This window comes from Eulemur rufifrons, chromosome 15 (assembly GCF_041146395.1).
Source record: "Eulemur rufifrons isolate Redbay chromosome 15, OSU_ERuf_1, whole genome shotgun sequence".
In the NCBI taxonomy this organism is placed as follows: Eukaryota; Metazoa; Chordata; class Mammalia; order Primates; family Lemuridae; genus Eulemur; species Eulemur rufifrons.
This window is the reverse complement of record NC_090997.1, coordinates 42,007,268-42,030,651: the sequence shown is the minus strand read 5'-3', so window position 1 is coordinate 42,030,651 and position 23,384 is coordinate 42,007,268. Positions and strand designations below refer to the sequence as shown.

The 23,384-nt window shown below is 37.6% G+C and overlaps 1 protein-coding gene across 1 annotated transcript in view; it reads left to right on the top strand.

Moving 5' to 3' along the window:
• The window catches only part of ME1 (malic enzyme 1), a 168,760-nt gene that overhangs the window by 21,536 nt on the left and 123,840 nt on the right, over nucleotides 1-23,384 (top strand). The window contains exons 2-3 of the mRNA XM_069487911.1: nucleotides 1,202-1,335; nucleotides 6,789-6,938. Coding sequence (XP_069344012.1) covers nucleotides 1,202-1,335; nucleotides 6,789-6,938 — 284 coding nt within the window. The remainder of the gene's footprint in view (nucleotides 1-1,201; nucleotides 1,336-6,788; nucleotides 6,939-23,384) is intronic.

The window sequence follows — 23,384 nt, the reverse complement described above, 5'->3', positions numbered from 1 at the left end:
CCTCACATGGCAGAAGGGGTGAACAAGCTCTCTGGGGTCCCTTTTATAAGGGCACTGATCCTACTTATGAGGGATCTGCCCTCATGACCTAATCACCTCTCAAAGGCCCTACTTCCTAATGCCATCATCACCTTGGGGGGTGAAGATTTCAACATATGAATTTTGGGTGGACACAAGCATTCAAATCATAACACTGACCGGATCCAGAGAAACAGCAGTCATAGACTAGTCAAAGAAACCTCTTGGGCTTCAGTATCTCCAATGGGAGTCTTCTCCAGAGGACTTCTTATCTCAATCCACCAGATCATTCTCTTCTATTAATGACTATGGGGGCTGCCCTGCTATTATTTGTACTCGTACTATATCCCAGAAAATCTCTTAGGTCCATTCTGATTTTTGCATCAATCCATAATTTCTATTTTGTTTGGTTTTCTTTGGAGCTCCATAGTTTGTTGTTATTACTGTCTTATACAATCAGTGTTCATATAAATAAATAATATATATGTAATAATAGGGTTGTAATGGACATGCTAGGTGAGTCTGGAAAGGCTTTAGAGAGGAGGAAGCATTTGAGGTAAGGTTTGAAGGGCAGAGAAGCAGGGAAAAAAGACATTCTTAACTATGTGTCATGGAAGGATAAAAAAGTGTGGTATTCAGGCAACGGTGAGAAGTTTTGTGTGCCTGGGAGTGCATAAGAATTGTAGGAGATAACTCTGGAGAGGAATGTTGAAACAGGTACCTTAGAATCATATAAGGAATTTCCCAACCTAGTTTAGAGGCAGAAGCACAGTCAGTCACAGGTGACCTACCCATATTCGTAGTTTTAAAATCTCTTATAATAACTTTATTTTTATGTTTACTGAGATTAATAATGTTGATTACATCTCTTTCATTTATGTGCCTTTAAGTAGTTTCCTCCCATCCACTATCTGATTTCATCCTAATAATACCTGAATGGCACAGCTTTGGAAAAATAGTATTCTCATCTTACAGATATGGAAACTGAGGTATGGAGAGCTTACTTGATTTATTCATAGTCACATGAATTAGATCTGTCATGCTTAGAGCAATGCCATATCTTCAGATTTTTAATTCCATATCCTTGTTGCATTTTATTTGTGTGTGCATACATATATATATATATATATATGCTTTTTGTCTTTCTCTCCCTCAATTTATTGTGTTTTTCTTTTCTCTATAGGACTTGGCTTTTACCCTGGAAGAGAGACAGCAGTTGAACATTCATGGATTGTTGCCCCCTTGCTTCAACAGTCAGGAGATCCAGGTCCTGAGAGTAGTTAAAAATTTTGAGCGTCTGGACTCTGATTTTGACAGGTAACACATTTTTGAAGATGATTTTTATATTTCTCTTATGAATTGTCTAGGTTATTTTTTATTGGATGATAAAATTAAAATATTCAGTAATTTGGAAAGGGTAGTCAACTTTGAGGAGAATTTGCCTATAAGTAAAATGTTTTTAAAAAATTTATCCTCTCTAGAAACATTTGAATGAAACAAAATTTCCTTTCTAAACTGTATCCTCAGAGAGACTACATTTCTCTTATGATAAAGTTGTTGCTATAAAGGTAAGTTTTCAGGAAATGCCACCCTAAACAGAGAAAAACAGGTTTAAATGTCTTTTAGTCAGACTTTAAGTACATTGTAGGTGAAAGAGCACTCTTTCAGCCTGCAAGCTTTGTTCTAAATTTGCAAATTGCAAATTTAGGTCACTTCATTTGTTTAGAATTCATTTTATGTGTTTGCACAAAGATAAAGACAATATATTTTTCCTGCCTTTTGAATTAGCTCTAGGTTGAAATTCTGGCTCTATATTATTGGCAATGGATCCTTGAGGAAGCCACTACGGCCACTGCCATGGACATGATAAGTGCTTTGCCCTCTGCTTTTGACTCCTCCCTTTCTTACTAAGATATTGAACCTCTGTAACTGTCAAGTTTTTTCATCTGTGGATTGGAGAGAATAATAGCTATTTGGCAATATTGTTGTGAGTGTTAAAAGTAGTTAACCCAATATCTAATAAGTATTGGTATTAATCAGGTTTCTCCAGAGAAACAGAATGAATATGAATGGGGGGAGAGAGAGAGAGAGAGAGAAACAGAGGCACACAGAGAAAGAGTAAAAAATCTACAGGTAGGCCTGTAGGCTGGAGACCCAGGGAGGAAATGCAGTTGAGTCCAAAGGCAGTGTGCTGGTAGAATTCCTTTTTGCTGGAAGGGAGGTTAGTCTGTCCTATTAAGGCTTACAGCTGATTGGATGAGGTCCACTCACATTATGGAGGATAATCTGCTTTACTCAAAGTCCACCAATTTAGGTATTAATTTCATCTAAAAAATACTTTTGCAGAAACATCCAGAATAGTGTTTGACCAAATATCTGTACACCCTGTCTGTGTGGACTGAATGTTTATGACTCCCCACAAATTCATATGTTGAAATCTAATACCCATATGAAGTTATTTGGAGATGGGGCTTTGGGCAACGATCAGGTCATAAAAGTGGAGCCTTCATAAATAGGATTAGTACTCTTATAAGGAGAGGTTAGAGAGCTAGCTCCTCCTTTTACTGCCATGTGAGGATACAAGAAGTCAGCCGTCTGCAGCCTGGAAGAGGCCCCTCACCAGTGCCCACCCATTCTGGCCCTTATGATCTTAGACTTCCAGCCTTCAGAACTGTGAGAAATAATTTCCATTGGTGATAAGGCACCCAGTTTATGGTACTTTTTATAGCAGCCAAGCTGTCTAAGACATTGTCCCAGCCAAATTGACACATAAAAGTAACCAGGACAAGTCAACCCCTTGTCAATTTGGCATCTGCTATGGTATGAATGATTGCATCCTCCCAAAATTCTTATGTTGAAATCCTAACCCCTAAGGGGATGATATTAAGAGGAGGGGCCTTTAGGAGGTTATTAGATTATGAATGAGATTAGTACCCTTATAAAAAAGGCCCCACAGAGCTGCCTTGCCCTTTCCCCCATGTAAAGATGTAACCAGAAGGTGCTGTCTATGGGGAATGGGTCTTTACCAGGTTCTGAATCTGCCAATACCTTGATCTTAGACTTTTCAGCCTCTGGAACTATGAGAAATAAATTTCTGTTGTTCATAAGCTACCAGTGTGTGGTATTGTGTTAGAGCGGCCTGAATGGACTAGGACAACACTGATGTGCATCTCCTTAAATCATACTTGATCTCTGAATAAAGACATTAACAAGGTCGTGCTTTCACCTAACATGACACAACCATGCTGCATACAACCGAAATGCACCTACCCTTTCCTCAGGAGAGGAAGCAGAATCCTTGGGTGATGTTTTTTCTTCCTCTTGATGTCCCTTAACTTAGAAACTATAGTGTAAAGTTAGCACTACATAAATACTATGATATAAAGTCAGTATGTCTTCTGTTACCTGATAAGGTGATAAGAGAAGGAAGAAAATGATATTTGCTTATCTTTGTATATAGATATTTGCTTATATATTTATATACATATAAACATTGATAAAAAAATAAGGAAGAAATACTATGACAATTACAGTCCTTGTTTCTATAATTGGTCAAATGGTCTTAGCTGGTGTTTGTAACTACCTTCTTCCACTACCCCTTCCATATTCCCTTTCCCTTCAGCAAGCAGCTCAGCTGGTTATGGTTCTTTACCTGGTGGGGTGACTCAGACCTTCAATCCTGAATGGTCTGGGCCATTAGTAGCCCTGCCTGAATTGGGTTGTAGTTTACACTGGCTTTGATCACAGGGCATGGTAATGCCAAAAGATACTCGAAGGGAGCTCCTGAATTTCGGACTTATTCTTTCTTACCTCCATTGTAGGGTAGCAGTCCACTTTCCTCTTGGTAGTCAGGATCAATCCCTCCCAGCCAGCACAGTAACTCCCTTCTTGGCCTGTTGATTCAGAGGTGTGTGGTGCCCAAAGTGGCGAGGTAACAGTCTTAACTTCCTGTTCAGTGGGTTCATTATTGTGTTTCTTGGTGGAAACATTCTTCCCTTTGGAACTAAGACCTCTAGGCCAGTAGAGCATAAGGTGACAGGGAGAGAAAGCGAAATTTTGATAGTGGATCACTAGTGTTGTTAGTGAGAGGTGCCATTCCCATTTCTACTCCTTGATTCCTAAATCCCTGAATCCTGGCTGTGGGAGAAACAGTGCCATTCATTGGACACTGATTCAGAGCATATACAGCCTCCTTGAGAACCTTGCCCCAGCTTTGAAAGGTATTGCCACTCTGCTGGTGCTATAACTGAGTCCTCAAAAGGATATTCCGTTGTTCTATCAAGCCAGCTGCTTCAGATTAATGGGAAATGTTGTAAAACCAGTGAATTTCATGAGCTTATTGCCATACTTTTATTTGCTATGAAGTGAGTTCTTTGATCAGAAGCAGTGCTGTGTGGAAAATCATGATGGTGGATAAGGCATTTTGTAAGTCCACAAATATAGTAGCTTTGGCAGAAGCATTGCATGCAAGGGAACGCATATCTGGATCCAGAGTAAGTGTCTATCCCAGTAAAAACAAAATGCTGCCCCTCCCATGAATGAAACTGTCCAGTGTAATCAACCTGCCACCAGGTAGCTGGCTGATTACCCTAGAGAAGATGCCATATCAGGGATTCAGTGTTGGTCTCTGCTGCTGGCAGATTGAGCACGCAGCAGTGTCTGTAGCCAGGTTGGCTTGGTGAGTGGAAGTCCATGTTGCTGAGCCCATGCGTAACCTCCATCCTTGCCCATGGCCACTTTGTTCATGAGCCCATTGGCTAAGACAAGGTGGCTGGACAGTGTCTTACTCAATTTTTCCAATGTGTATATATTTGCTTCTTCTTAAGTTCTTTGATAATCTTCTCTTGTACTTGTTCCTGAAGTTCTTCCTTTAGCCTCTTATATCTTTACTTTATATTCTTTTCCTGGGCCTTTTTATCAGCTACCTGCTAAAAGCTGGTGACTTTCATATTTTTACTATAGACTATTCCTCAAATATATATTGAGCATGAACTCAGTGTCAGATACTTTTTTAGGTAATAGGATTATAGACAATGACCTCTACCCTCATAGAATTTACATAAATTATTAAAATTATTTAAAAATTGTAAACAGTAAAAAAAATAGTAAATTATATAATGTGCTCAAAAATGACTAGTGCTATGGAGCAAAAAAAGAAAAGGTAGAGTAAAGAGGGACTGAGAATGCTGGGGGTAGTTATAGCCAGTTTGCAGTGTTAAATGGGGTGATTAGGGTAGCCTTCATTGAGAAGCTGAGTTTTAAGCAAATATTCAAAGATGGTGAGGCAGTTAGCAATGAAGAAATCGAAGAAACAGTGTGCTGGCATGTTCAAGGATCAGCAGGGAGACTTGTGTCTGGAGCAGAATGAGCTGGGGGAAGAATGGTAGGTTAGGAAAGAGAGTTAGCAAGGTAATGGGGGACAAATTATGTATGGCTTTGTAGGCCACTAAAGGACTTCTGCTGTTACTCTGAGTGAAAAGGGAAGCCTTTTGAACAGAAGATCAACATGATCTAAGCTATATTTCATAAAGATTTGCTGCAGTGTTGAGAATAGAAATGTAGGCTGGGAGAACATTTAGACTATTAAAATAATCCAGGCAAGAGTTGATGGTGATTTGGATCCAGAGTAGTAGCAATGAAGGTGGTCAGATTTTGAATATATTTTGAAGGTAAAGCCAATGTAATATCCTAATGTATTACACGTGAGTGCTAGAAAGCTTTCAGAGAACAGGATAAAATGACAAAGAAATAGAAAAGGAATGGACCTGTGAGATAGGAGGAAAACCAAGAGAATATGATGGACTGGAAGTCAAGGAAAGAAAGTATATTGAGCTCTAGGTAATGTCACCTATGTCAAATGTCCTGTTAAGTAAAATGAGGTCTATGAATTAACCATTGATTTGGCAATGATGACTTCCACATTGCTAAATCAGTTTTATCATGTCTAAAATTAAAATCATCATCTTTCTTCCAAATGTTCATTTTCTGGGTATGTCTATCTAATTGCCCTAGCATTAGATTCCATGCATCTCTGACTCCCAATTCTGTGCATTTTCAACTACTCTAGGGAATAGAAATCAATACAAAAAGGCTGGTAAGATTGTTGAGTACAGTTTTGCAAGATTCTTTTAAATTATACCAAGACAGTTTGAGTTTTATTCTATAAACTATTGAAAGCTACAAGTAACATGAAGAGATCTATAGATAGAAAGATAACTCTGGTTCAGAAGTGCCTCTAGAAAGAAAAAGGCCATTAGATACAAATAGTAAGAAAAGTCCCTTGAACTTGCCTACCTTAGTTATTTTTAGGATGAGTGCTATATTCCCTTATTCATTTCTTGTGCCATTTCCCTTGGTTATCCAGTACTGCAAGTTAAAGGATGAAGTTTTTCTATTTGCTTAGTTGAGTTAATGTTAAACTACTATATACCTATAGTGGTATTTTCATCTTTTAAAATAGGGATAGTCTCTTCAAGTATTGAATAAAACTGTGCTGTTTCAGCAATGGTTTTAATGTTTGAGTGATAGTAATCAAGTTTATGGTTCTTCATTTTTTAAGATGTTTAAGAATATTTATAAAGTTGTTTTTGATCAGGTTTTTTCTTTCTTTCTCTTTTTTTTTTTTGGGCTGGTCAAGTGAAGTAGTCAGATTTTTTTCTATGTAACCTAAAACATACTTTATACTTGGTTGAAAAATGTTTAACTAGATTTCAAAGCAGATGTTTCATGACTTTGTGGGGTGTAGATCTAATTATGTCCAATTTCCACAGGTATCTTCTCTTGATGGATCTTCAAGATAGAAATGAAAAGCTCTTTTATAGAGTGCTAATGTCTGACGTTGAGAAGTTCATGCCCATTGTTTATACTCCCACTGTGGGTCTGGCTTGCCAACAATATAGTTTAGTGTTTCGGAAGCCAAGGTATGTCAACTTTTATTTTAAATATAACTTGTGTGTCTTTATTTATTCAGTAAGTTTTTTGCAGGAATTTAAAATTTATTTGTTACTGTTTTTTAAGTAGGCAATAAAAATTGCATATAATATTTATGGTGTACAACATGATGTTTTAAAACATGTATACATTGTGAAATGGCCAAATCAAGCTAACTAATACATGCATTATCTCACATTCTGATCATTTATTTGTGGTGAGAACATTAAAATCTACTCTCTTAGCAATTTTCAAGTGTATAATTCATTGTCATTAACCATAGTCACCATGTTGTACAATAGATCTCTTTAACTTATTTCTCCTGTTTACCTGAAATTTGGCCAACATCTCTGCAATCCTGCAACTCCCATATCCCCCAGCCCCTGGTAACCACTATTCTACTCTGCTTCTGTGACTTGGACTATGTTTAGATTTCGCATATAAGTGAGATTATGTGGTTATTTGTCATTCTGTGCGTGGCTTATTTCACTTAACATAATGTCCTACAGGTTTATCCATGTGGTCACAAATGACAAGAGTTCCTTTCTTCTTTAAGGCTGAATAATATCCCTTGTGTATGTATACCACATTTTCTTTATCCATACATCCGTTGAAGGATGCTTACTTTGATTCCTTTTCTTGGCTATTGTGAATATGCTGCAATAAACATGAGAGTACAGATAGCGCTTCGACATGCTGATTTCAATTCCTTTGGGTAGGTACCCAGTAGTGGGATTGCTAGATCATGTGGTAGTTCTATTTTTAATTTTCTGAGGAACTTCTATATTGTTTTCCGTAATGGCTGTACTAATTTACATTCTTATTAACAGTGTTATTCTTAAAAGGATTTCTTTTTCCCCTCATCTTTGCCAACACTTGTTATCTTTCATCTTTTTGATAATAGCCATTCTAACAAGTATGAGATGATAACTCCTTGTGCTTTTAATTTGCATTTCTCTGATGATAAGTGATGTTGAACGTTTTTTCATATACCTGTTAAGATTCTTTGCCCATTTTTTAATCAGGTTATTTGTTTTCTTGCATTGAGTTGTTTGAGTTCCATATATATTTTGGATTAACCCTTTATGAGATGTATGGTTTGCAAATATTTCCTTTTACTTCATTGGTTGTCTTTTCACTCTGTTGATTGTTTTTTTTTTTTTTTTGCTGTGCAGAGCTTTTTTGTTCAATGTAATCCTATTGGTCTACTTTTTGCTTTGGTTGCCTGTGCCTTTGAAGTCATATCTAAAAAAACCATTGCCCAGAACAGCATCAAGGAACTTTTCCCTTATGTTTGCTTCTAGTAGTTTTATTGTTTTGGGTCTTATATTTAGGTCTTTGATCCATTTTGATTTGATTTTTGTATATATTAATAGTATGAGATAAGGGTCTAATTTTATTTCTGTACATGTGCATATCCAGTTTTCCCAACGCCATTTAATGAAGAGACTGTCCTTTACTCATTGTGTATTCTTGGCACTTTTGTCAAAAATCAATTGACTGTAAATACATGGATTTATTTCTAGGCTTTCTATTCTGTTCCATTGATCTTTGTGTCTGTTTTTATGCTGGTACCATGCTGTTAGGATTACTGTATCATATAGTATATAATAGATACTACGTATAGTAGTATATTTTGAAATTAGTATGATATCTCGAGCTTTGTTCTTTTTGCTCAAGATTGCTTTGACTATTCAGGGTCTTCTGTGGTTCTGTATGAATTTTTGGATTGTTTCTTTTATTTGTGTGAAAAATGTCATTGAAATTCTGATAGGGATTGTACTGATTTGTAGACTTCTTTGGGTAGTATGGACATTTTAACAATATTAATTCCCCTAATCCGTGAACGTGGAATATCTTACCATTTATTTGTGTCTTCATCAATTTCTTTCATCAATGTTTCAGTGTACAGCTATTTTATCTCCTTGGTTAAATTTACCCCTAAGTATTTTATTTTTTGGTAGCTATTATTAATGGGATTACTTTTTTTATTTTTTGATAGTTCATAGTTAGTGTATACAAACTTTACTGACTTTGTATGTTGGTTTTGTATTCTGCAACTTTCCTGAATTTATTTATTAGTACTAACTGTTTTTATGTAGTCTTTAGGGTTTTCTCAATATGTATATAAAGTCATATTGCCTACTAACACATCTTTTAAGTAAGATTAAAAAAAGAAAAAGGAAAAAAAAAAAGATCATGTTGGCTGCCAACAGAGACCATTGAACTTCTTCCTTTCTGATTTGAATACCTTTTATTTCCTTCTCATGCCTAATTGCTCTGGCTAGCCATTACTGTGTTGGACAGAAATAGTGAGAGTGGACATCCTTGTGTTGTTCTTGATCTTACAGGAAATACTTTCAGTTTTTTGCCATCGAGTCTGATGTTAGCTGTGGGCTTATAATATATGGCCTTAATCGTGTTGAGGTACATTCCTTTTATACCTAATTTGTTGAGAGCTTTATCATGAAAGAATGTTGAATCTTATTAGATACTTTTTCTGCATCTATTGATAGGATCATATGTTTTTTGTCCTTCATTCTGTTAATGTTGTGGATCCCATTTCTTGATTTGCATTTGTTGAACCATCCTTGCATCCTAGGGATAAACCATGGTGAATTATCTTTTTTTTTTTTTTTTTTTTTTGAGACAGAGTCTCACTCTGTTGCCTGGGCTAGAGTGAATGCCGTGGTATCATCCTAGCTCACAGCAACCTCAAACTCCTGGACTCAAGCAATCCTCCTGCCTCAGCCTCCCGAGTAGCTGGGACTACAGGCATGCGCCACCATGCCTGGCTAATTTTTTCTATATATATTTTTAGCTGTCCATATAATTTCTTTCTATTTTTAGTAGAGACGGGGTCTCACTCTTGCTCAGGCTGGTCTCGAACTCCTGAGCTCAAACAATCCGCCCGCCTCGGCCTCCCAGAGTGCTAGGATTACAGGCGTGAGCCACTGCGCCCGGCCTGAATTATCTTTTTTTTTTTTTTGAGACAGAGTCTTATTCTGTCACCCAGGCTAGAGTGCCATGGTGTGAGCTTAGCTCACAGCAACCTTGAACTCCTGGGCTCAAATGATCCTCCTGTCTCAGCCTCCTGAGTAGCTGGGATTACAGGCATGTGCTACCATGCCCAGCTAATATTTTCTATTTTTAGTAGAGATGGGGTCTCGCTTTTGCTCAGGGTGGTCTTGAACTCCTGACCTCAAACTATCCTCCTGCTTTGGCCTCCCAGAGTGCTAGGATTACAGGAGTGAGCCACCGCACCCGGCCCAATGATCTTGTTAATGTGCTGTTGAATTTGGTTTGCTAGTATTTTGCTGAGGATTTTTTGCATCTATGTTCATCAGGGATATTGGCCTATAATTTTCTTTTCATGTAGTATCCTTGTTTGGCTTTGGTATCAGGGTAATGCTAGCCTTGTAAAATGAGTTTGGAATTACTTCCTCCTTTTCAATTTTGAAAGTATTATTCGATGAAATTAGTTTGGAAAAATCTAATTCAAATTTTATTTGAAAGATATTAAATATAAGTATATATAACATTAAAACATTTATATTTTCTTTCTAGATTAAGACCATGGGAAAGTATTTATTTCCAAACCAAGTATGGTTTCCTTTTACAGATAATAAATACATTTCTTTTTTGTTTGGAAAGCAATCATAATTAAGTTTGTCTTTGAGATGCTAATTACCACTATTATATACATATTTTTACAAGTTAAAACAAAGATTTCAAATTTTTTTAAAATTGGGAAGTATATTATTTTATAAATTTAGAGTTGGAATTAAATTGTCTTAAAGTAGCTATTTTGGCCGGGCGCGGTGGCTCACGCCTGTAATCCTAGCACTCTGGGAGGCTGAGGTGGGCGGATTGTTTCAGCTCAGGAGTTCGAGACCAACCTGAGCAAGAGTGAGACCCCATCTCTACTAAAAATGGAAAGAAATTAGCTGGACAACTAAAAATATACAGAAAAAATTAGCTGGGCATGGTGGCACATGCCTGTAGTCCCAGCTACTTGGCAGGCTGAGGCAGTAGGATTGTTTGAGCCCAGGAGTTTTTGATTTTCATTTCCCTAATAATTAGAGATGTTGAGAAATTTTTTTTATATGTTTGATGGCCATTATTCTGTCTTCTTTTGCAAATTTGAAGGCATTAATCTACCAGACTTCAAGCTATACTACAAGGTTACAATAACCAAAACAGCGTGGTACTGGCACAAAAATATAGATAAAGACCTTTGGAACAGGATGAGAACCCAGATATAAAACTATCCTCATATTGTCATCTAATCTGTGGCAAAGCAGACAAAAATATACATTCAAAAGAATCCCTATTCAATAAATGGTGCTGGGAAAATTGGATAGCCACATGCAAAAGATTGAAACTGGATCTGCACCTCTCACCTGTCACAAAAATCAACTCACAGTGGACAACAGACTTGAGCCTAAGACATGAAACCATAAGAATTCTAGAAGAAAATGTTGGGAAAACTCTTATAGACATCGGCCTAGGCAAAGAATTTATGAAGAAGACCCCTGAAGCAATCACAGCAGCAACAAAAGTAAATGAATGAGACCTGATCAAATTAAAAGGCTTCTGCACAGCCAAGGAAACTATCATTAGAGCAAATAGACAACCTACAGAATGGGAGAAAAAAATTACATGCTACACATCCGATAAAGGGCTGATAACTAGAACCTATATAGAACTTAGGAAAATTAACAAGAAACAATCAAACAACCCCATTAAAAAGTGGGCGAAGGACATGAACAGAAACTTTGCAAAAGAAGACAGAGTAATGGCCAGCAAACATACTATTTTTCTTATAGATGAAGGGATCGTACTATATAAACTGTTTCTTACCTTACTGTCTTCTCTGGGTAACATATCATAAATATCTGTACATGTCTTAAAATTATATTTCTATAATACAGAGTCTTAATAAAGCATAAGTGTATAACTTAGCTGTTTTAAACTTAAATTTAAAATTTCTGTGAGATATTGAAAGTAATAATAACTATAGGGAATGTAAAAGTGCTTAGCTCGAATAAAGTCTTTGGGTTGAAGTTGATGTAGAAATCTTAATAGCAACATTTATTTTTTGAGCACTTAGTTATATGTACTAGATACTTTTCTAAGGGCTTAGGATACTTTTATATGCATATATTCTAAGAGCAGAAGAGACAAACTATGGAAATACAAAATAAGTAAATTGTCTAGAATGTTTGAAGATAGTAAATATTATGGAGAAGGAAAAGAGAAGAGCAGAAAAAGGGAGATCGGGAGTATAAGGTGCTTTGCAGGGGGCAGTTGTAATTTTAAACAGAGTGAGCGGTGTAGGTCTCGCTGTTAGATGATAATGGAGGAGTGAGGGAGGGAGTCATGTAGATACAAGTGGAAACATGTGCTAGACAGAGGGAATAGCCAGTGCCAACCCCTCAGTGGATCATGCCTGGAGACAGGAGCAGCATGGACCCCAGTGTGTCTGGAGTGGAGTGAGAGAGGGGAGAGTAGCAGATGAGGTCACAGAAATAAAGTAATTGAGAAGGTGTAACTCCTAGAGTTTCTTATAAGCTATTTTGAAGAATATTGGCTTGTACTTTTAGTTAAATGGAAAGCCCTAAATGGTCTTGAGCAGTGACATGACATGATCTGACTAATATTTTTAAAGAGAACACTTTGGTTGCTGTGTTGAGAACAGGGTAAACAAGCAAAAGAAGAATCTGGGAGCCTGGTTAGGGATCTCTTGCAACCCAGTGACAGATGATGGTGGCTCAGATTAGGAGTAATTAGGGGTAAAAATTTTTTACCCAGATTCTGAATAAAGGTAAAGAAAGTCACAAGGATTTCCCTTTAGACCAAAGGCTTCCTAGTGTAGTGGTTGTGAAAGTTTGGGCTCTGGAGTAGTTTGCCTATTTTCATTTACTGGTTTTGCCGTTTACTTGTTGTAGTATGGTAGAAGATATTTAACCATTTCCATGCTTCAGTTTCCTCATTTGTAAATTAGGCCCAATACTACAGCCTACCACCTCTTATCCATATTTTTTAATTCCAAGTCTTTGAAAACCAAATATGTAAAAAAAAAAAAAAAAAAATCTCATTTGGGACAAAACCTGATTTTATCTGAGCTCATTTGGTAACAATATGTGAACTGAATTTATAAGATTATAATAGTCTTTATTTATGTGATAGTGTCATTTATTTTTCTATAGAAGTATTAATATATTTGATTACAGGGGGCTTTGTCAGAAATAAATGAGTCAATATATAGATAGATGGAGGAATGGCTGGGCAGGGGGGAGAGTAAGAGATGGGGAAGGTGGGTGGGAGAGCATTTGTGGCAAGTGCTCATCCATGTTGAGTCTGGGTGGAGATATTCATTTTATTATTCTTTCAACTTTTCCATAATATTTGAAATTTAAGTAAAGGAATGCTTTACTGACAAAGTAGAGTTTCTAAAACCATTTCTGTATGATCTCTTCATGGCATTTTTCTGTCATATTGCATTTTATTTTAGTGTATATATTTTGTTGAACTTTTGATGATTTTAGACTTTTCCAGTAAAATAATTCTCATTGCTTCCCTTGTAATTATAAAAACAGAAACCTGTTTGAAACTGTGTTATGTGGTGTAAATTTAGGCATTGTATTTAATTAGAAAGGGAATTGTGAACGTGTGAATGATGGATCTGCCAAGTATATCAGCATGTAGACTGTTTATATTTTTAAGCCAAAATTGACAAATGTCTATTAAACCTTTTCTACTGCAACAGCAGGTATTCAAAGACATCCAGAAAGTGAACAGGAAGATACCTCTTATTATATTTACTTTGTATAGACTTGGTGGTAGCTCTTAGGAATATAATAAGTGAAAGTTAAGGATTAGTTCTTCAAGGGCTGCATTTAACACAGTAGTTACAAACAGGTATATCTTTTGATCATACTTTTTAATATATATCTTAACGATGTGATGCTTTTCTATTGCTAGATGTTTATTTTTTATTTTGAATATGACATTAAAATCTGGTTAGGTATCCAAAAATAAATTCTTATATGAATAACTATTTCCAATTTTTTTTTGGTCTAAATGACTGCTGGAATATCCATTTATTGGTTTTGTGTGGAATTTCTTTTCTCTTTGGCATAGATACTTTCTGTGAGTTTTTCAAGATGTCATGGATAATATTAATAATTTTTAAGAATGTTGTTGGGCTTGCTTGGATTGTCCCATTCCCATGTGCCTATAACATTTTAATTCTCAAAGAATTTCCAGTATTTGGTAGTGCAATCTTCTATGTCAACAAATGTAAATTTGTTAATTTGTACATAGAGGTGTGGTTTTTGGAAGGTAGAGGCAATTCTTTTTTGTATTTTTGCAGAATGCTGAATTTCCTATGTTACTAAATTACTTGTATTATATGAAATTCTTTTTTAAAGAAAATTTTTGTGCAAATTGATAATGCAGGTATATGTAAAGGACAGCTAAAGGACATTTCCATAATTTCTTTGGAAATATTTATACTTAACGCATTTTCCAAATATTGTCTCCCTCTCTTTTGAGTTCTTTTTTTTTTTTTTTTTTTTTTTTTTTGAGACAGAGTCTCACTCTGTTGCCCAGGCTAGAGTGAGTGCCGTGGCATCAGCCTAGCTCACAGCAACCTCAAACTCCTGAGCTCGAGCAATCCTCCTGTCTCAGCCTCCCGAGTAGCTGGGACTACAGGCATGCACCACCATGCCCGGCTAATTTTTTCTATATATATTTTTAGCTGTCCATATCATTTCTTTCTATTTTTAGTAGAGATGGGGTCTCGCTCTTGCTCAGGCTGGTCTCGAACTCCTGAGCTCAAATGATCCGCCCACCTCGGCCTCCCAGAGTGCTAGGATTACAGGCGTGAGCCACCGCGCCCGGCCTTTTTTTTTTTTTTTTAAGAAACCAGGTCTTGTTGGAGTGTAGTGGTATGATCATAACTCACTGCAGCCTCAAACTCCTGGGCTCAAGTGATCCCACTTCAGTCTCCTAGGTAGCTTAGGACTACAGGCATGTTCCATCATGCCTGACTAATTTTTTTTTCTAATATTATTAGAGACAGTGTCTTGCTATATTGCCCAGGCTGGTCTCAAACTTGTGGCCTCAAGCAATCCTCCCTCCTCAGCTTCCCGTTCCCAAGTTGCTGAGATTATAGGCATGAGCCACTGTGCCTGGCTTGAGTTTTTATTAGATGCATATTATTATGTAATATATTTGACAATCATGTTCTACTTTTGATATTTCCAATGTTCTATCTGGGTACTCTAAATCCCTTTTTTTGGTATTTTACTATTTATTCTGTCTCAACTAGATTGTAAGCTTCTAGAGAGAAGGGATCATATTTTATAAATTACTTTTGTATTTCTCATGCCTGGTCACTGTTCAATTAATATATGTTGTTTGCTACCTTGTAGAAATAGTAACTTAATATTACTTCGTTCATCCACTTACATAGAAAAGCATAACGTATTGCTATGTTTTTTATTTCTCTTTCTGTTTAAGTGTATTATTCTAACAGATATATTCTCATAAATAATAGATCTGAAAGAAATTGGACTCCAAAGAATCAAGCTTTGAGGAAGTAAACTTTTGATTAAATATAGACAATACAACTTTAAGCTCATATTATACTCTTTACAGCTGCTTATCTTTTTTGGGATGAGAGAGGGGAACAGGGTCTCACTCTGTTGCCTAGGCTAGGGTGCAGTGGTATCATCATATCTCACTGCAACCTCAAACTCCTGGGCTCAAGCAATATTCCTGCTTTGGCCTCTGGAGTGGCTGGAACTATAGGTGCGTGCCACCATGCCCAGCTAATTTTTGAGTTTTCTGTAGAGATGGAGTCTTGCTATGTTGCTCTGGCTGGTCTTGAACTGCTGGCCTCAAGGGATCCTCCTGCCTTGGCCTCCCAAAGTGCTAGGATTACAGGCATGAGCTACCATGCCTGGCCCCAGCTACTTATCTTTATATAGTACGTCACTGATTTGATTTTGGCAAACAGAATGAGCTAATACAACCATTTGGTGATAATAGTTTTTGTTTTTTTTTTTTTAAAAAGCATTTTCCAAAGTATGTTACTTTTGGTTCATCAAAAGTTATGGTGAGAAAAGTGTTCAGTGCTCAAATTAATTGGAGAAAAACTGAATTAAATGATATTAAACAGGATTCTTTATAGCTTGGTTTCTCAGGATAGTACCTGTTTTACAAAATTTTTGGAGATGGAGATTAGATTTAATACAGATAATATATCTAGCATAATTCTTGGCACAAAGTTGATATTCCCAAATGATGGTTATTGTTACTGATATTATTATAACTCCTGGGTTTCTTGATGACTAAATGGATGATGGTATCATACATTGAATTTAAGAATGTTAGAATTTATAAGCGAGATAGAAAGCTCATTTTCAAGACATTTTAAATTTTAAATGTCTGTGGGACTTCAAAGTAGAGGGGTGTAGTAGTCAATTAAGTATATGGACTTGGGAGAGAAAAACATGGCAGAGTGGTGGTGACCTCCTGGATTCATGCTCCTGGAGAGGAAGGCATGGATTTCGGCCTGCCACAATGCTAGAGGATCGCTCCCCCACAAGAACAGCGGTGTGAATCCACGGAGAATCAGCGTGGGACACAGAGAGCAAGAAAAGACTGAGGTGAACAGGAAATAAGATCGTGAAAATCTAGAGAGTGCAGGACGGACAATAGAGAGGGGAGCGTGGAACGGCTGTACCCGCCTCACCAGGGAGTGAGGTGGGTTTAGCCCCACAGGAAAGCGGCTTGTTCCCCCACTGATCTCCACACCCACTCAATTAGGGATCTGCCTGAAGTCACCGAGGGAGACATGGGGCTCTGTGGAGAGGAGACATTAGCGGAAGGCATTTTGGACCTCAGAGCTCTGTGCGTGGACTGCAACTGGCGGGAGAGGGTTTGCACTAAGCTGCAGCGACAGGCACCTAGGAGTCACTGAACTGTCTCCTTTACACGGGCAGCTGGGCTCCTCGGTCCCCGGCTCCTCCGGCCCCTACCAGACCCTGAACATTCACCCCCAGCGCCAGCCATCTGTGGGCGGGAAGCCACCATTGTCAGGGTCCACAGCCTAGCCACTGCGGAGCTATTGGGTACCATGCAGCTCCCTGGGCGGCTCCCTCCCCTAGTCCGTGGACCCCCACTAGGAGCTCTGCGTTTGCATGACAGTGAGTGCTTCCCCAGTCGCGAGAGAGTGGAGCGTGGTCCTTGCGGGCATTGGGGCAGGGCGGACCATCGCCCGGGGAGCTGCAGCAGCTGGGGCGCTGGGCAAACGAGGGCACCGCCCCCTCCCCCTAGCCACTGTCTTTCGCACAGAGAGAGGCAGAAACCACCTCGGAAGAGGAAGAGGTAAGGAAAAAGTCGCTTTCCGTCTGCAATTAGAACAGCCCAGTGACTCAACTCTCAAACCAATTTTGGGTCAAATTAATTCTCTGGGGCTGGACCCAAAAGGAGCAGCCCCCCAGTGGAGGTAGCAAAATCCTGAACAACACGTGAAGGGCTCCCCCTAGTGACAGAGGAGGCAGCTCACCTGGGCTACTACACAGCCTAAGATCAGCGGGCACGCAGACTAAAGCTAAAAGAAGCTGAAACAAGGGATCTAATGATTCATCTGGATGGGAAGGGCTCAGCGAAAGAACTCTGGGAGTCTAAAGAATCAAGCTGAAATCTTGCCCTCAAAGAGGATTACTAGTTCTCTACCAATTGACACAAACCAGATTCAAAATAGCAACATGTCACAGGAAGAATTTCAAACATGGATCATAAATAAGCTGAATATTATGCAGAAAAAATGGATAACCAACACAAAGAAACCACAAAAAAGATCCAGGACTTGGAAGAAAAATTCACTAAAGAAATAGAAATATTGAAGAAAAATCAAACTGAACTCCTGGAAATGAAGAATTTATTGAGGGAGCTACAAAACACAGTGGAAAGTCTCAAGAGCAGGGCAGATCAAACAGAAGAAAGAATCTCAGAGATTGAAGATAACACTTTTCAATTAAATAAGTCAGTCACAGAGATAGAGCAAAGAAATAAGAGAAAAGACCAGAGTCTACAAGAAATGTGGGATTATGTGAAGAAGCCTAACGTGAGAGTTATCGGCATTCCTGAGGGTGAAGAAGACAGTAAGTAAGGGTTGGATAAGCTATTTGAAGATATAATTGAGGAAAATTTCCCAGGCCTTGCCAAAACTCTAGATATACAGGTTCAAGAAGCTCAAAGAACCCCCGGAAGATTCATACCAAATAGGAAGACACCACATCATGCAGTTATCAGACTTACCAGAATATCCACTAAAGAGGCCCTTCTTCGAGCTGTAAGGAGAAAGAAACAAGTAACATACAAAGGAAAGTCCATCCGAATCACGCCAGATTTCTCAACTGAAACCTTACAAGCAAGAAGAGATTGGGGCCCCATTCTCAGTCTTCTGAAACAGAATAATGCACAGCCTAGAATCTTGTACCCAGCTAAGCTCAGTTTTATATCTGAAGGTGAAATTAAGACAGTCTCAGATAAATAAAAACTCAGAGAATTCATCAAGACAAGACAGCTCTCCAAGAAGTACTCAAAACAGAGTTACACATGGACCAGCACAAGAAAGACCCACGAATGTAAAAATACTCAAGAAATAAAGATAAAAACCCAGTTATCACAATGGCTCAAGAGAGAAATCAGAACAATGAAATTCAACCCAACATGAGGAACAGAAATCTGTCTCACTTATCAGTTCTCTCATTAAATGTGAATGCATTGAATTCCCCACTAAAGAGACATAGACTGGCCCAATGGATAAAAAAATACAAGCCAAGTATCTTCTGTCTTTAGGAAACTCATCTAACCTGCAAGGATGCATTTAGACTGAAAATAAAAGGGTGGAAATTGATATTTCAAGCAAATGGAAGCCAAAAGAAAGCTGGCATGGAGATTTTAATCTCTGATAACTTAGTTTTTAAATCAACAAAAGTAATGAAAGACAAAGATGGTTACTATATACTGGTGAAGGGTACAATTCAACAAGAAGACATAACTATACTTAATATATATGCACCCAACTTAGGTGCACCCAGATTCATAAAGCAAACCCTACTTGATCTGAACCAAACAATAGATAACAACACTTTAATAGTCGGAGACTTTAACACGTCGCTGATAGTACAGGACAGATCCTCCAAACAAAAAATAAACAAAGAAATATTGGACTTAAATAGAATGCTAGAACAAATGGGCCTGACTGACATCTACAGGACATTCTACCCAAAATCCACTGAATATACTTTCTTCTCATCAGCTCACGGGACATTCTCCAAGATTGACCATATCCTAGGACATAAAGCATGTCTTAAAAAATTTTAAAAAATAGAAATTATACCATGCATCTTCTCAGATCACAGTGGAATAAAAGTAATAATGAACTCTATCAGAAATTCGCATTCCTACTCAAAGTCATGGAAGCGAAAGAGCCTTTTCCTGAACAATTATTTTATAAATGAAGAAATCAAGATGGAAATCAAAAGATTCTTTGAATTAAACGACAAAGGAGACACAACTTATCAAAATCTGTGGGACACAGCTAAAGCAGTCCTGAGAGTAAAATTTATTTCCATAAATGCCTATATCAAAAAGACAGAAAACTTACAAATAGACAATCTAATGAATAGATTCAAAGAGCTGGAGAAGGAAGAATAGACCGACCCCAAACCCAGTAGAAGGCAAGAAATTATTAAGATCAAATCAGAACTAAATGAAAAGGACAACAAACAAACCATAAGGGAGATTAATAAAACAAAAAGTTGGTTCTTTGAAAAAATAAACAAGATAGACACACCTCTGGCTCGACTAACCAAGAGCAGAAAAGAAAAAACTCTAATAACCTCCATCAGGAACATGAAAGGAGAAATCACGACCAATGCCACAGAGATACATGGTATCATCTATGAATTCTACAAAAATCTTTATGCACACAAATTGGAAAATGTGGAGGAAATGGACAAATTTTTAGAAACACACAGCCTTCCCAGGCTCAACCAGGAAGAAATAGAATTCCTGAATAGACCAATATCTAGATCTGAAATCGAAACAGCAATAAAAAACCTTCCCAAAAAGAAAAGCCCTGGACCAGATGGGTTCACACCTGAATTTTAGCATGCCTACAAAGAAGAACTGGTGCCCATCCTACATAAACTATTCTCCAATATCGAGAAGGATGGAATTCTCCCCAACACATTTTACCAAGCCAACATAATTTTGATACCAAAACCAGGAAAGGATGCAACAACAACAACAAAAAAACTACAGACCAATCTCCCTTATGAATATAGATGCAAAAATTCTCAATAAAATCCTAGCAAATCGAATCCAAGTGCTTATCAAAAAAATAATCCATCACGACCAAGTGGGCTTCATCCCAGAGATGCAGGGATGGTTTAACATACACAAATCTATAAGTGTAATTCACCACATAAATAGAAGCCAAAATAAAGACCATATGATCCTCTCAATAGATGCAGAAAAAGCATTTAACAAAATTCAACACCCTTTTATGATAAGAACACTTAACAAAATAGGCATAGACGGGGCCTATCTAAAAATGATACAAGCCATATATGACAAACCCACAGCCAACATCATACTGAATGGGGAAAAACTGAAAGCATTCCCACTTCGAACTGGAACCAGACAGGGCTGCCCACTGTCCCCATTACTTTTCAACATAGTATTGGAAGTCCTTGCGAGAGCTATCAGGCAAGAGAGCAGAATCAAGGGAGTCCAAATAGGGAAGGAAGAGATCAAACTCTCACTCTTTGCTGATGATATGATGTTATATCTAGAAGACCCCAAGGATTCAACGAAGAAACTCCTGGAATTGATCAATGAATGCAGTAAAGTCTCAGGATACAAAATCAATACACACAAATCAGAGGCATTCATATATGCCAATAACAGTCAAACGGAGAACCAAATTAAGGACTCAATACCCTTCAAAATAGCAACAAAGAAAATAAAATACCTAGGAATATATTTAACGAAGGAGGTAAAGGACCTCTATAGGGAGAACTACGAAACACTGAGGAAGGAAATCGCAGAACATGTAAACAGGTGGAAAACCATACCATGCTTGTGGATTGGAAGAATCAACATTGTTAAAATGTCTATACTGCCCAAAGTTATCTACAGATTGAATGCAATCCCTATTAAATTACCAACATCATTTTTCACAGATATAGAAAAAATAATTTTACGCTTTGTATGGAACCAGAGAAGACCCCATTTAGCAAAAGCAATTTTAAGCAACAAAAATAAAATGGGAGGTATTAATTTGCCATACTTCAAACTATACTACAAGGCTGTGATTATTAAAACTGCTTGGTATTGGCACAAATGCAGGGACACAGACCAGTGGAACAGAACAGAAAATCCAAATATAAAACCATCCTCATATAGCCATCTAATCTTTGACAAAGCAGACAAAAACATACTCTGGGGAAAAGATTCCTTATTTAATAAATGGTGCTGGGAAAACTGGATAGCCACATGTAGAAGACTAAAACAGGACCCACAGCTTTCACCTCTCACAAAAATCAAATCATGGTAGATAACAGACTTAAACCTTAGGTGGGAAACTACTAGAATTCTAGAAGAAAATGTAGGAAAGACTCTTACAGACATTGGCCTAGGCAAAGAATTTATGAAGAAGACTTCTAAGGCAATCACAGCAACAACAAATATAAGTAAATGGGACCTGATCAAATTAAAATGCTTCTGCACAGCCAAAGAAACAGTCATGAGAGTAAACAGACAACCTACAGACTGGGAAAAAATTTTCGCATACTGCACATCAGATAAAGGACTGATAACAAGAATCTATTTAGAACTCAGGAAAATCAGTAAGAAAAAATGGAACAACCCTATCAAAAAGTGGGCAAAGGACATGAATAGAAAATTTTCAAAAGAAGATATAAAAATGGCTAACAAACATATGAAAAAATGTTTAACATCTCTAATCATCAGGGAAATGCAAATCAAAACCACAATGAGATATCACTTAACTCCAGTGAGAATGGCCTTTATCAAAAAGTCCCAAAACAACACATGTTGGTGTGGATGCGGAGAGACAGGAACACTCATACACTGCTGGTGGGACTGCAAACTAGTGCAACCCCTGTGGAAAGCATTATGGAGATACCTTAAACAGATTCAAGTAGACCTACCATTCGATCCAGCAGTCCCATTATTGGGCATCTACCCAAAGGAACAAAAGTCATTCTATGACAAAGACACGTGTACCCGAATGTTTATAGCAGCACAATTCACAATTGCAAAGATGTGGAAACAACCCAAATGCCCATCAATTTATGAATGGATTAGTAAATTGTGGTATATGTATACCATGGAGTATTGCTGAGCTATAAGAAATAACGGTGATATAGAATCTCTTTTGTTCTCCTGGAGAGAGTTGGAACCCATTCTGTTAAGTGAAGTATCCCAAGAATGGAAAAATAAGCACCACATGTACTCACCAGCAAACTGGTTTCCCTGATCATCACCTAAGTGCACATTTGGGAATAACACCAATTGGGTATCGGACAGAGGTGGGGGCTGGGGGGCGGGGATGGGTGTATACCTACTTGATGAGTGCGATGCACACTGTCTGGGGAATGGACAGGATTGAAGCTCAGACTCGGGGGGATGGGGGTGCATGGGCAATATATATAGCCTGAACTTTTGTACCCCCATGATGAGCTGAAATAATAAATAAATAAATAAATAAATATGTGGACTTGGAACTTAATAGAGATGTATTTAAGCTCCCAATATTTTAACTTGCACATTATATATGCTATGAAAATATATGTTTTGATTTTGACAATGATGTAGATTGCCAATAAGACTAATTGTTAAATAGAAGCAATCAATAAGATGTTCTGTTATTTCAGTTTATATTTTCCTAGAAGATTCTTAGAGAAATGCATAAAAGGAATTATTAGGATGAGCCAAGGCAAAATATTAAAATAGTTTTTTTTCTGCAGTTAATATCTTTATATACTTATTTCCTTCAGAATTCCAAAGAGAATTTGAAGTACTCATTATTTAAATTGTGAAGACTAAACTTCCTTTATCTGAATTATACAGCTTCATATGAAAAAGTATATCTAATAATATGGAAACCACATGACAATGATTAGAAATGCAGATGTATTAGCCAGATGTGGTGACATATGCCTGTAGTGCCAGCTACTCAGGAGCCTGAGGCAGAAGGGATTGCTTGAGCCCAGGAATTCAAGGTCACAGTGAGCTATGATCAAGCCACTAAACTCCAACCTGGGTGACACAGCCTGTGTCTAAAAAGAAAAAAGAAGAAGAAATGGAGATGTATACACATA